The following is a 12,689-nucleotide window of genomic DNA, read 5'->3' on the forward strand; positions in this document are numbered from 1 at the left end:
CTCCCAAATGATCACCTCGCTTTTTCCTACATTATACTCCATTTACCAAACTCTTGCTCACTCACCCAACCCATCCATAACCTCATGCAGACTGACTGTGTTCTCCTCATAATTGTTTCCCTACTTCTCTTTGTATCATCAGCAAGACTCCAAAGCCCCCACTCACTCACTCCACCCCCCAGCCCCTGGTAATACAGCAGCAGGTTCTGCTTCTGGAGTGCTCCTCTTTATCAGGCTGGCTTCTGGATAGTGATCCTGTTTAAAACAAAAGGATGCGCGAACTCCCATGATATGAGGGGAAACCCTAAATCTAGCCTGATCTTCAAGATTTCCCCATTGAAAACACCTCTTCATGTTCACTGAACCTAGGCTACAGAGCCTGAACCAGGATAAGTAAGTTGGAATAGTTAATTCACTTCTAAATCGTATCCAGATAAGGAACGAAAGATGTGTTGACAAAGAGAGGAGACAGGAGGTAAAAATTCTTCATTATTGGTGAAAATTTTTTATAAAAGTTATAATCTGGGAATGAGACTCCAGATTTGTAAAATAGGTTGTTTGGTAGCAATTTGAGTTCATTGTGTATTACTAAAAATTTGCTCACACCTAAATGTGTAAGCTGTAATGTTTTAGTGTGTTTGGTAGTTAAGCGTTGCAGCTTCATGACTTGTCATGTGTTTCAATACCGAGTCTTTGGTGAGTGTTGGTGTAGTGGAGCTTCAGGAGTATCAGGATTTCAGACAGTGACATCCGGATTTCGTTGTTTAACTGCATATGGCTGGAGTCTGCAAAAGACAGCCTTTGATTTACGCATCCATTCTGGTGAGTGCTGAAAGCCTCACTCGTTATTTCTACCACAAAACCAGGGCCAGTGTTACAGGAGAACCAGCTGGGCTGAATCTTGAATGTGTTGTTAATTTTCTATTTCAGAGTTTTGTTTTCATCATTGTTACGTTGGTATTACAGCTGGTGCAAAAGCTGAGAGGACTCTTGTCAACTTCCTGACCTCGAGTGTGTCGTGTAGCCGTGTCATTCTTTTTGAAGTCAACCTCTCACCTGGTCCACTGCTGTGATTCTGCTCTTTCACCTCCTGGAACTTTGCCTCCTTGCCTGCCTATCTTCATTTAAGCAGTTACATTCCTTATTCAGACCTTTATCTTGAGGAATTAATTTATTACTGACTGCTGTACCCTTCACGTCCACTGTTGTCTTGTGGAGGGGGTCCAGTTTCTCGACAGTGTTCGTAGAACCCCAGAGTGCACAAGGAGGCCATTCAGCCCATCGAGTCTGCACCAACCACAATTCCACCAAGGCCCTATCCCCATAATCCCATGCATTTACCCTAGCTAGTCCCCCTGACGCTAAGGGACAATTTAGCATGACCAATCTGCCTAATCCAGACATCTTTGGACTGTGGGAGGAAACTGAAGCACTTGGAGGAAACCCACGCAGACATGGGGAAAATGTGCAAACTCCGCACATAAAGTGACCCAAGTCAGGATGTGAACCTGGGCCCCTGATGCTGTGAGGCAGCAGTGTTAACCACTGTGCCACCGTGCCACCAATATAGATGTTCAAAAAGGTGTGTAATTACACTTGGGAATATTGTCATGACGCAGTAAAGTGCTGCATCCCTTATTTAACCATATTTCTAAGCAGTCTACCTTTCAGTGTAGTTTCATCTCATGATTATTGAATGACACTAAAACATAATGGCATTTTTCCTTATTAAATATTATCTAGTACCCAGTTTAAATTTTAAGTTGCTGTTCTCCATAAGTTCACTCTTCCTTAACTAGTGATATGGCCTAGATATTAAAACATTTTCCATTTTTCGAGTTAAATTTCACATTATTGTTTGTAGCAGAAGTTGAACTTGCAATACAGAAAATATATTGCGTGGGGGAACCCTTTTCTGCTCCTGAATTAGACATGAGAAATGGGCCAGAAAGATGAGGTGACCGTGCACTGTCTGAAGGGTGGACAGATTTAGAACTGGATGTCTTGGGGAAACAAAATGCTTTTTGCCACTAGGTTTCTTCAGTGCCTGGCCGCAGTGTATTGGTGAAAACTGATTGTGGTTATTGCATCATTAAGACTAGGGCGAATCTTGATGCTGGCCTCCTGAGGCAGATCTTACCTTCTAACTTCCTGTTTATTTGTGTGCCATCATTTTCTCCTCACCTCGATCAAATTCTCTTGGTGTTTAGGTTCTTAAAAACAATGGTCGGGATCCTCCCAAACAAGTTCTAAATGCCGAATTTGCGTAAAAATTGGAGTAACTCTCGCCGTTTTTTGTTTCAGTGGGATTTTCGAAATGAATCTCCCGTGCTCTGTACTGCAGAGTGCCTCAGGGAGATTCAGGCTGAAAATCTGAGAGTTCCTGCTGGAAAGCATAGCGCTGAGCGAGTCATTGCACATGTCGATCTGCCAGTGTGGAGATTGGCGCATGCGCGGTAGCCTCACGCTGCCGGTCTCCTGATTGCTGGCCAGCATAGCAACCTCCCCATCGCTCCAACCTTCCCCTTCACCGCGATGGCCAGGCCCTTCCCTCACGCTGCCTGATGCCCAGTGGGCAGTGCCAAGGTGCCCCTTGGGCATTACTGTTTTGCCCCTTTGGCAGTGCCCAGAGGCACGCACCCTCTTCTGCACACCCCCCCCCCCCCCCACCCCCCCCCCCCCCCCCCCCCAACCTCCTGGGGGCCTTCCATGGGCTTTCTTCACTCCAGCGAGGTCAGGCTGCCAGCTCACTGTTAGTGGGGAGCAGTGGTAAACCCTGCTGGAATGAACCACTCCTGTTGGGAGGGGCGGGGACTGGAGGGAGCAGCTAGTGGTCCTGGAGACTTCAGTCCCGGGCCTGCTAATGGAGAGCTAATGGTAATTTTAATATTCAGATCAGCTGCACACAGATTGCCGGTATGGAGCTGACGACGCCGAAAATCTGGGCCCCGGAGACATGCTGAGGCCATAGTGCCCAACGGGAAACCTGCTAAACGGCGTCCGCTGATGTCTCCCGGCCTGTTGCTCAGCACAAAAGAATGGGAGAATTATAGAAATCCTACTGTACAGAAAGAGGCCATTCGGCCCATCGACCTGCACTGACCACAATCCCACCCAGGCCCTACCCCCATATCCCTATATATTTTACTCACTAATCCTTCTACCCTCCACATCTCAGGACACTAAGGGGCAATTTAAGCACGGCCAATCAACCTAACCCGCACATCTTTGGACTGTGGGAGGAAACCGGAGCAGCCGGAGGAAACGCACGCAGACACAAGGAGAATGTGCAAACTCTGCACAGACAGCGACCCGATCTGGGAATCGAACCCAGGTCCCTGGAGTTGTGAAACAGCAGTGCTAACCACTGTGCTACTCTGCCGCCCAATAAAGTAGGGACTACCTTCCCCCTCGCTTGCCGCTTCGCCATTTTGTGTTTTCGGCGGTGGTGGAGGCAATGGAATGGGTCTGGCATTTTGGCCTCAGCTTGGCTAGCTTTACTCGTACTCAAATGATGATCTTGGCAGCAATGTTAATCTACCTGCAGTAAATATTGTTTCAATTATCCACACTTGTTCTTAGACTTGTAGCTGGAATTGCACCACCAGTGCTGTCGCCTTTATTGAAGTGGGCCCCCGAGTTGAAGTCCATTAACAGCTGCAGTATATTTCCTTTTGGAGTTTGCGTTTTCAATTGTTTATAATTAAAACCGGTCTTGAAGATGTGTCCTGTGTGTGGATGGATGCCCCTTGAGGATGTTTGACATAGATCAAAGACAAAAGCAAAAGTCTTTTTCCTTAATGGCAGCTTTTTAAAATCTGTTTCTGAATTGTTAAATCTGCAGCTTGACTCTTGTCTGTGATTTTTCTCTGCGTTCTAACTATTGAATACTGTGATTTCCTGCGCTGTCGGTGGAAGGTCACTACTTCATTGTATGGGGCAGAACATAAATAGATTCAGTGAGATTTTGCTTCACAAACATGGATCGCTCTCTGTTTTTGTACATCTAATTTGTTTTGTGTTGCAGAATTTCAAGTGTTTCCAGTCTTCGTGTGCGTGTGTGCATATATATCGCTCGAAATTCGAGGGTCAACTTCTGTTTCATGTAATGATGAGATGCTGGCGTTGGACTGGGGTGGGCACAGTAAGAAGTCTCACGACACCAAGTTAAAGTCCAAATAAATCTGTTGGACTTTAACCTGGTGTTGTGAGACTTTTTGCTATTTAATGTAGCACTCTTTTTCAGCCGCGTAAAGATGAAACTTATTTCTACCTTTTTTTTTATTTCTCAGCTCAGCCCAGGTGAAGGATATTATTGTTGGAAAATTCCTGACTTTTCTACTTCCAGCATCCAGAAGCAGTCCATTATTTAGCACTCATTCCTCGGAAGGTCCCAAATGCCTTTTTTCTTATTTCCCAAACGGCATCAGTCATTCACGTAACTTCTTAAATGGAAGTACCAATCTTGCTGGGCATCTTTTGTACTCCCTGTGGATTATGCTCATTAGACACCGCCTAAAGACATTTGTCTAGTCTGGATTCTAACCTAGTTCCCAGAAGCGAAAGAACTGTAGTTTTTGACTGACGGTATACTGTCATATTCTACCCTTCACCAACCATCCCCAGTTGCGGAGTATGTTGAAACAAAGGTTGCAGTTTTAATGGTGTACTCCTCACAAGCTGGTCCTCTCCTTCCAAATCACTTGGATTGCACAGTAATGTATTTGCATCTGCTGTCATCCAACAGGCAGACTGTAAATCAGGACCTGGCTGTAAGTGGACAGGAACATGAAGTTGATGTTAGAGGATCGTGTGTGAGGGGAGGAGAAGGGTGAGGGATCAGTCATCACCTTGACTGATCCATTCACTCACCTACCAGCCAATGCGTTTTGCATGTTCCTTGTCTCCCACACACAGGAAACCCGATGGACAGAAAAATAATACAGATTCGACCCCTTACGTGGAAGTTTTAAGATTACTTTTACATCCGCTTGTGCTATTGAATTAGTTTTTTTTAAAAAGCAATTGCCATGAAAATGAAACCATCGTGCAAATGTAGGCACACCCACAAAAGGGAAGTAATGGATTCTTGGAGTGGCTTGGTAACACAATGGTTAGCACTGCTGCCTCACAATGCCAGAGACTTGGGTTCGATTCGCATCTTGGGTTGCTGCCTTTGTGAAGCTCACGTTCTCTCCGTGTCTGTGTGGGTTTCCTCCAGGTGCTCCGGTTTCCTCCCATAGTCCAAAAGACGTGCTGGATTAGCTGTATTGGCCATGCTAAATTCTCTCTCTCTGTACCTGAACAGGTGTCAGAGTGTGGCGACTGAGGGATTTTCACAGTAATTTCACTGCAGTGTGAATGTAAGCCAACTTGTGACAGTAATAAAAAAAACTTTAGTGTTATTAATTGTATGTCAACAATTGTATTCAATGACAAGTCAATAATAGAAATATTTCAATTTTATTGAAAATGTCAGTCTCCAGAATTTTGCTGGTTTAAGATCTCAATTGTTAATATACTGTTTATTCTAATCTCATAGTGGAAGCATCTGTCCATGGCAGTCATGTCCACTGCACAGATAAGACTATCGAGGCAGCAGAAGCGTTGCTCCATATGGATTCTCCAACCAGCCTGAGGGACGACAAGAGCAGCGGTATGTACCCAACCTTTTGAATCCATTTCCCAAGCTCGTTCTTTATTGAACACTGCTTATGATTGGTCTGCTGTGAAGGTTAACATCCTTAGAATCATAGAATCCATACAGTGGAGAAGGAGACCACCCAGCCCATTGAACCTGTACCCACAACAATCCCACTCAGGCCCTATCCTCGTGACCCCGCACATTTACCCTGCTAATCCCCCTGACACTCGGGGGCAGTTTAGCCTGGCCAATCCACCTAACCCGCACGTTTTTGGACTGGGAGGAAACCAGAGCACCTGAGGAAAACTCATGCAGACACAGGGAGAATGTGCAAACTCTGCACAGTCACCCGGGGCCAGAATTGAACCGGGATCCCTGACGCTGTGAGGCAGCAGTGCTGACTACTGTGCGACCCCCGACAAAAGGAAAATATCCTGGTGCTGAATTGTTCTCACCAGAAAGCTGTTGGTGTCACTGAAATTCTTCTCTTTATCCCCTGAATTCCCCCTGGGATGTAATTCCGGAAAGCGTTCCACAAGATCAGGGTACAGATCACAAAATTGGAACTTCACAGTACTGACTGTGAAGCTGGAGAGTGGTCTTGGTGAGGTCACGTTCAGATCTATAGCAAAGTGTGCGTTGGTTATCGGAGCCTTCTGCGGACTACCACAAGAGAGCTTCTCGTTTGCAGTACTTGTCTGACTTAAGGTATCTCTGTGTGTAAGTACTTTTGGGGCGCTTGATTTTGTTTTTGCTTTATTTTGTAATTTTTAACTTGGGTCAGAAATGACTGAAGTTTTGATCAAAATTACTTGTCAACCCCTAATAAGCATTTGGTTAGAAGATTCAATATTTTTCCACCCCTCTTGTGTTCCGAGATAGAAGTTGGAGTGCAATTGAACCAACCGGGCCCATGTTCGCTGCTCCCAACCAGAGATGCTGGGTTGAACCTGCCCTCGGTGACCTTTGGCCTCGGTGACCTTTTTAACTCAGAGGGAACACTTCATGAATTGCGAGTCAGAGACTTCAGAGATGGATTTGACAGCCAGGAACACCTGTTGTCTGAGCGAAACTAAGCTTGATGAGGCTTGAAGCGTAGTCGGTGTCCGAAGAAAGGACGGTTGGGGGGTGGTAAAGAGATCTAGAGGGTGACTGATTTCAGCCAATGTCTGGTTGACATAGAGACAGAAATACAAGCTAAGGGGCTCCTCACACAGTGGCACAGTGGTTAGCACTGCTGCCTCACAACATCAGGGACCCAGGTTCAATTCCCAGCTTGGGTCACTGTCTGTGTGGACTCTGCATGTTCTACCCTGTGTCAGCATGGGCTTCCTCTGGGTGCTCCGGTTTCCTCCCCCAGCCTGAAAGATATGCTGGTTAGGTGCATTGGCCATGCTAAATTCTCCCTCAGTGTACCCAAACAAGTGCTGGAGTGTGGCGACTAGGGGATTTTCACAGTAACTTCATTGCAGTATTAATGTAAGCCTACTTGTGACATGAATGAATAATCAAATTATTCTTGGGTGGTGGCATACCATCAAAGTATAGGTACACTGACGATGGGTCACCCAGACCCAAAGCGCTGGCTCTATTCTCACTCCACAGATGCTGTAAGACCTGTTGAGATTTTCCAGCATCTTTGTGATAGGTGCTTTTGGTTTGGTACATCTTTTAAAAGATGTAAATGTCAATAGGACTGAGGATGTAGGCAAAGATTTAAAATTGAAAGTCAGATGCCATTTTTGAAGGGAATTTATTGAAGATTCTTCCTATTTCATTTCATATTTCAGAATTCCTATGTGAGCATGGATAATACAGTTTTCACATTTTGACCTTAAATTCTTCTGTATTAAGAACATGAGGAGGCCATTTGGTCCCTCTAGTCTGCTCCTGCTTTAATGAGAACATAGCTGATCTTCTATCTCAAGCTGCACCTTCCAGTACTATTCCCATATTCCTTGATTCCCTTGGTACCAAATAATATCTGTTGAATATATCAAATGATTTGAGCATTCACAGCCCTCTAGGGTACTGGATTTAAAAGGTCCCCAACCTTTTGATTGATTAAATTTGTTCTGCTCTTGGGCATATGTGGCCGATCCCTTATTCTGGGACAGTGTCTCCGTGTCTAGCTTTTCTAGTCAAGAGACACACCCTCCCATCATTGTGTTCCAACGCGATCACTTCTCATCCCATTAAGGTCTAGATAATATGCGATTCCCTCCACCGGAAGATCTCCTTGTTCCTGGTCTAGTGAACCTTTGTTCTATTCTCTCTCTATCCTTCTTTGGCTAAAGAAACCAAAATGGTACATGGTACTCCAAATGTGGTCTCACAAAGGACCTATACAATTGCAGTAAAGCTTCTCTATTCTTATACTCCAATCCCCAGTGGCACAGTGGTTAGCACTGCTGCCTCACAGCTCCAAAGATCCAGGTTCAGTTCTGGCCTTGGGTGACTGTCTATGTGGAGTTTGCGTGTTCTCCCCTTACCTACGTGGGTTTCCTCCAGGTGCTCAGGGTTACTCCCACACTCCAAAGATGTGCAGGTTAGGTGAATTGGCCATGCTAAATTGCCCCTTAGTGTCCCGAGATATGTAGGTTTGATGGATTAGCCATGATAAAACGTGTGGCGTTACAGGGATAGGGCAGGGCAGAAGAGAGGGCCTAGGTAAGATATGGGGTCAGAAAGTCAGTGTGGACTCGATGGGCCAAATGGCCCCTTCTGCACTATAGGGATTCAATGAAGAACTACCATAAGATTTGCCTCCCTAACTACATGCTGTTTGTAAACTTTGTGATTCAGCAGAGGGGATGGGGCTGACCATCTGATTGGTGAGGGGGTAGATCGGGGCTTGCCTGGAGAGTTCTAGTTGGCACAGTACCCAGTATGAATGCCAACATTTCCCAGACACACTCTATTTAAAATAAAAATCTGCTTTATATTTTTCCAACAAAGCTGGGTAACTACATTTCTTCACGTTATATGCCAACTGCCATGCACTTGCCCATTCACTAAATCAGCTTATATTCCTTTGCAGCCCTCTGTATCCTCCTCTCAACTTACTTTCCCATTACTTTATATTGTTGGTAAATTTGGATGTATTATACTCGATCCCTCCTGGTTAGCACTGCTGCCTCACAGTGCCAGGGACCCGGGTTCGATTCCCGGCTTGGGTCATCTATCTGTGTGTCATGTCCTCCTATGTCTGTGAAATTTTCCTCCGGATGTTCTGGTTTCCTCCCCCAGTACGAAAGATGTGCCTGCTAGGTGCATTGGCCATGCTAAATTCTCCCTCAGTGTACCCGAACAGGTGCTGGAGTGTGGTGACTAGGGGATTTTCACAGTAACTTCATTACAGTGTTAATATAAGCCTACTTGTGAATAATACTTCAACTTTATAAACTTAAGTCATTGACACAGTTTTAAAAACTGTGCTTAAGCACTGATCCTGATGATACCCCACTAATCATAGCCGGTGGTGATAACAATTTCTATTCACGGTTGCAACTTAAAATCACTGTAAAGCCAACTTCTTCCATTATAATCCTCATTAGCAATGTGCTTTGCCACTGCAAATTCATCGCTTGGATTTGTGGAGCCTGACTGTTACATTCATACAAATGGTTCAAAAACACTTTTGAATTGCCATTTTATCCTAATTAACATAAATTTCTTGGGGGCAATTCTCCCAAAAAAAATCTGACATGCCAAATTCGCGTGAAAGCAGGAGTAACTCCTGCCGATTTTTTTTTTAAGTGGGATTTTCAGATTGAATCTTCCACATTTTCTGAGCGCTGCAAAGTGCCCTAGCCAGATTCACTCTGAAAATCTAGGGGCCTATTGCTGCTGGAGGGGCCTGCAACATCGCACTGAGTGGGCCACTGTGCCTACGTCTGTCAGAGTGGAGATGAGTGCACGTGCACTGGCCCCACTCTGCCAGCCTCCCGATTGCTGGCTAGCTCCGTGACCCTGCATCGCTGCCACTCCAACCACCTCTCCGGGCAAGCCCTGATTCACCCTCCTCCCCCAATCACACACACTGGATGGCCAGCCCCTTCCCACCCTCTGTCAGCAATCCTCTGGTATAGTGGCAGCGGGGGACCCCCCCCGCCTCGCCCCCTTGGCAGTGCCTGGTAGACAGTGTCAGGGTCTCCCTTGGGCATTGCCAGTTTACCCATTGGGTGGGACCAGGCTGGCATTGCCCAGGGTGCATCCTCCCCTTTTTTTTTGTTTTTACATCTGATGACTTGGAGGGGGGAGATCTCAGTGGCTTCTGTACGGGCTGGAGAAATGGGGGACTGGTGCGGCTATTGAACCCTGGAGACTTCAGTCCGTGGCCCGCTGATTGAATGCAAATGAGGATTTCAATATTTAAATTGGCTCCGTGCTGATTTCTAGCGCAGAGCTGATGATTCCAAAAAACGTAGGTGTGGAGGCCCGTGCACGCAGTGGGGAGCCCGCTAAACAGCCTCTGCTATACGCACGCGCGCGCGCGCACACACACACACACACACACACACACACACACGCACTCTAACACACAGTTCAAAGTAAAGATTTTGGGAGGAAAAAAAGTCAGAACTACATCTTTCACAACAGTAAATTTGTCGATTTGAATTGCCTTTTGTGCCTTTAATTCCTGCATTAATGGTTTTACTTAGAGATGTCAGTCTCTCTCAAATGCCAGAGGTTAAACCTGCTGTTTTTCTCAGAGCTGTGTGCTGTGAACTGAACTTTAATCGCACACCAGTCACAGCACCGAAACAAACCATGCCAGTGTTTGTGCTCCACGCAAGCTTCCGTCCACCCTAATTTCCTGAACCCTATCAGCATATCCTTTCTCTCTCATGCTGTTATCTAGTTTCCCTTACAAAACATCTATGCTCTTTACCTCAACTAATCCAATTGGTAACAAGTTCCACATTCTAACTGCGCTCTGGGCAAAGAGGTTTCTTCTGAATTAGTTACTGGATTTAATAGTGAGTAGCTTCTATTTATGACCTCACATATTGGGTCTGGTTCCCTCTCCCCGCCTTCAGAAGTGGAAAATATCTCTCTACGTCTTCTCTACCAGATTGTTTAACAGTTTTAAAGATACCTCTTCGGCCATAAAAGCTCCAGCTTGTACAGCCCTGTCCTGACGATTATAACCTGCAGTTCTTACGTAATCCTCATGAATCATTGTTGACAACACCTTTTTCAGTATCTATGTGTCCTTGCACTAAGGCAACCAGAATTGTGTACAGTATACTCAACCTGTGATTTAATTAAGGCTCTGTATTAACACAATTTCTTTTCAAGTCTGTTCCTATACTCCTTTGTTTTATTTGTACTTTACATGGCTTAGTTAAATTGTGTTGCTATTTTTAATGCTTTGCCAATCTGTGCCTTAAGATCCCTTTGCCTCTCTACCACATTTAGACTGTCATCAAGAACTAAGAATCCACTGATGACCATGAAACCGTTGTCGATTGTGGGGAAAAAACCCATCCGGTTCACTAATGCCCCTTTAGGGAAGGAAATCTGCTGTCCTTACCTGGTCTGGCCTACATGTGACTCCAGAGCCAGAGCAATGTGGTTGACTCTCAACTGCCCTCAGGCAACTAGGGATGGGCAATAAATGCTGGCCAGCTAGTGGCACTCATGTCCCACGAATGAATAAAAAGAATTCTTATTCTTCCTACTGCCTCTTGCTTGGCTACATTGAAATTTTATTTACCATCTAAACATCCATTCTCCTGACGTCTTGTATATATTGTCAAAGTAATCATTGGCGTTAATTATATGGTCCGATTTGATGTCATCTACAAATTTTATTTTCGATTCCCAAATCAAAATTGGTGATATAAATAGCATGGCTCCCTGCAGAATATCGCTGCCGAATTTCCATTGCTGCTTACCTGGTAGGGGAGAGTCAGTGATCAGGCAGTTTGGTCTTCCAGTATGAGGCTAACACTCTGGATGTGCCGACGCCTGTGATGTCCCCAAGCATACCCAAACAGGCGCTGGAGTGTGGCGACTAGGGGGTTTTCACAGTAACTTCATTGGAGTGTTAATGTAAGCCTTCTTGTGATACTAATAATATTATGTCTTATAACTACTTATAGCCACCATTCCCTATTTGTTGTTTTGTAGCCATCGCGCTATCCATTATGCTACTTGTCTTCTGATTCTGAAATTGGTCATGAGTTTACAATGCAGTGTACAGCCTAATTGTGTAGGATACCGAAATTCTCCGTGTGCACCAGTTACTGTATTGATGAAGTGATTTATTTACCTTCTAGCACTTTATGCTTTTCTTCAAAATTTGAAAATTGAGTGCTAAAATTTATTATAAAAAAATTCAAATCGATGCTTTTGGAACTTGCGTGTGTGGGTGTGTCTGGAAAAAGGGGATTTTCTGATTCTAATTATAAATCTGTGATGGCTTTTCTTTTGTATTCTGTGAATTACAAAGTGCCTTATGTAAAGAGCAGCTGAGTTGCTGAGAACTGATGTTCTGGCTGAGGTCAAGTATATTTCTGAGTCGCAATGAGGTTAGAGGCAGTGTTCCCTTGAATATGTAGTAATAGTTGTCCCTTTAGCCACAGTGCGTGGGCAGTATCTGTCACAGAGCAAGACTTGCTATGTATCCTTCTGGCAGCCACATCCGTCCACACAACCTAGCAAGAACATTGCTGTGAAGGCACTGGGGATTATTTAGTGAACAAGGCCAGGCTAGAATATTCGACGGGGAGGTAGATTAGAGATGGGAGGTAGCATTTGATGATAAAGTTATAAAGAGGAAAGAGCCTAGGCTACAAAATAGGTTGGCATGGTGGTACAGTGGTTAGCACTGCTGCATCACAGTGCCAGGGACCCAGGTTCAATTCCCAACCTGGGTCACTGTCTGTGTGGAGTCTGCACGTTCTCCCCATGTCTGTGTGGGTTTCCTCCCACAGTCTGAAAGACGTGCTGTTTAGGTGCATCGGCCATGCTAAATTCTCCCTTGGTGTACCCGAACAGCTGCCATAATGTGGTGACTAGGGGATTTTCAAAGTAA

General features: G+C 45.1%; 1 protein-coding gene across 7 annotated transcripts in view; it reads left to right on the top strand.

The window, feature by feature from the left end:
• The window catches only part of LOC145346724 (ETS-related transcription factor Elf-2-like), a 129,962-nt gene that overhangs the window by 89,092 nt on the left and 28,181 nt on the right, over positions 1-12,689 (top strand). For all 7 annotated transcript variants that reach the window (XM_080194381.1, XM_080194371.1, XM_080194418.1 and 4 more), the window contains one exon: positions 5,543-5,656. In XM_080194381.1, coding sequence (XP_080050507.1) covers positions 5,543-5,656 — 114 coding nt within the window. The remainder of the gene's footprint in view (positions 1-5,542; positions 5,657-12,689) is intronic.

The sequence above is a fragment of the Carcharhinus amblyrhynchos genome, chromosome 1 (assembly GCF_965287045.1).
Source record: "Carcharhinus amblyrhynchos chromosome 1, sCarAmb.v2.hapA, whole genome shotgun sequence".
Classification (NCBI taxonomy): Eukaryota; Metazoa; Chordata; class Chondrichthyes; order Carcharhiniformes; family Carcharhinidae; genus Carcharhinus; species Carcharhinus amblyrhynchos.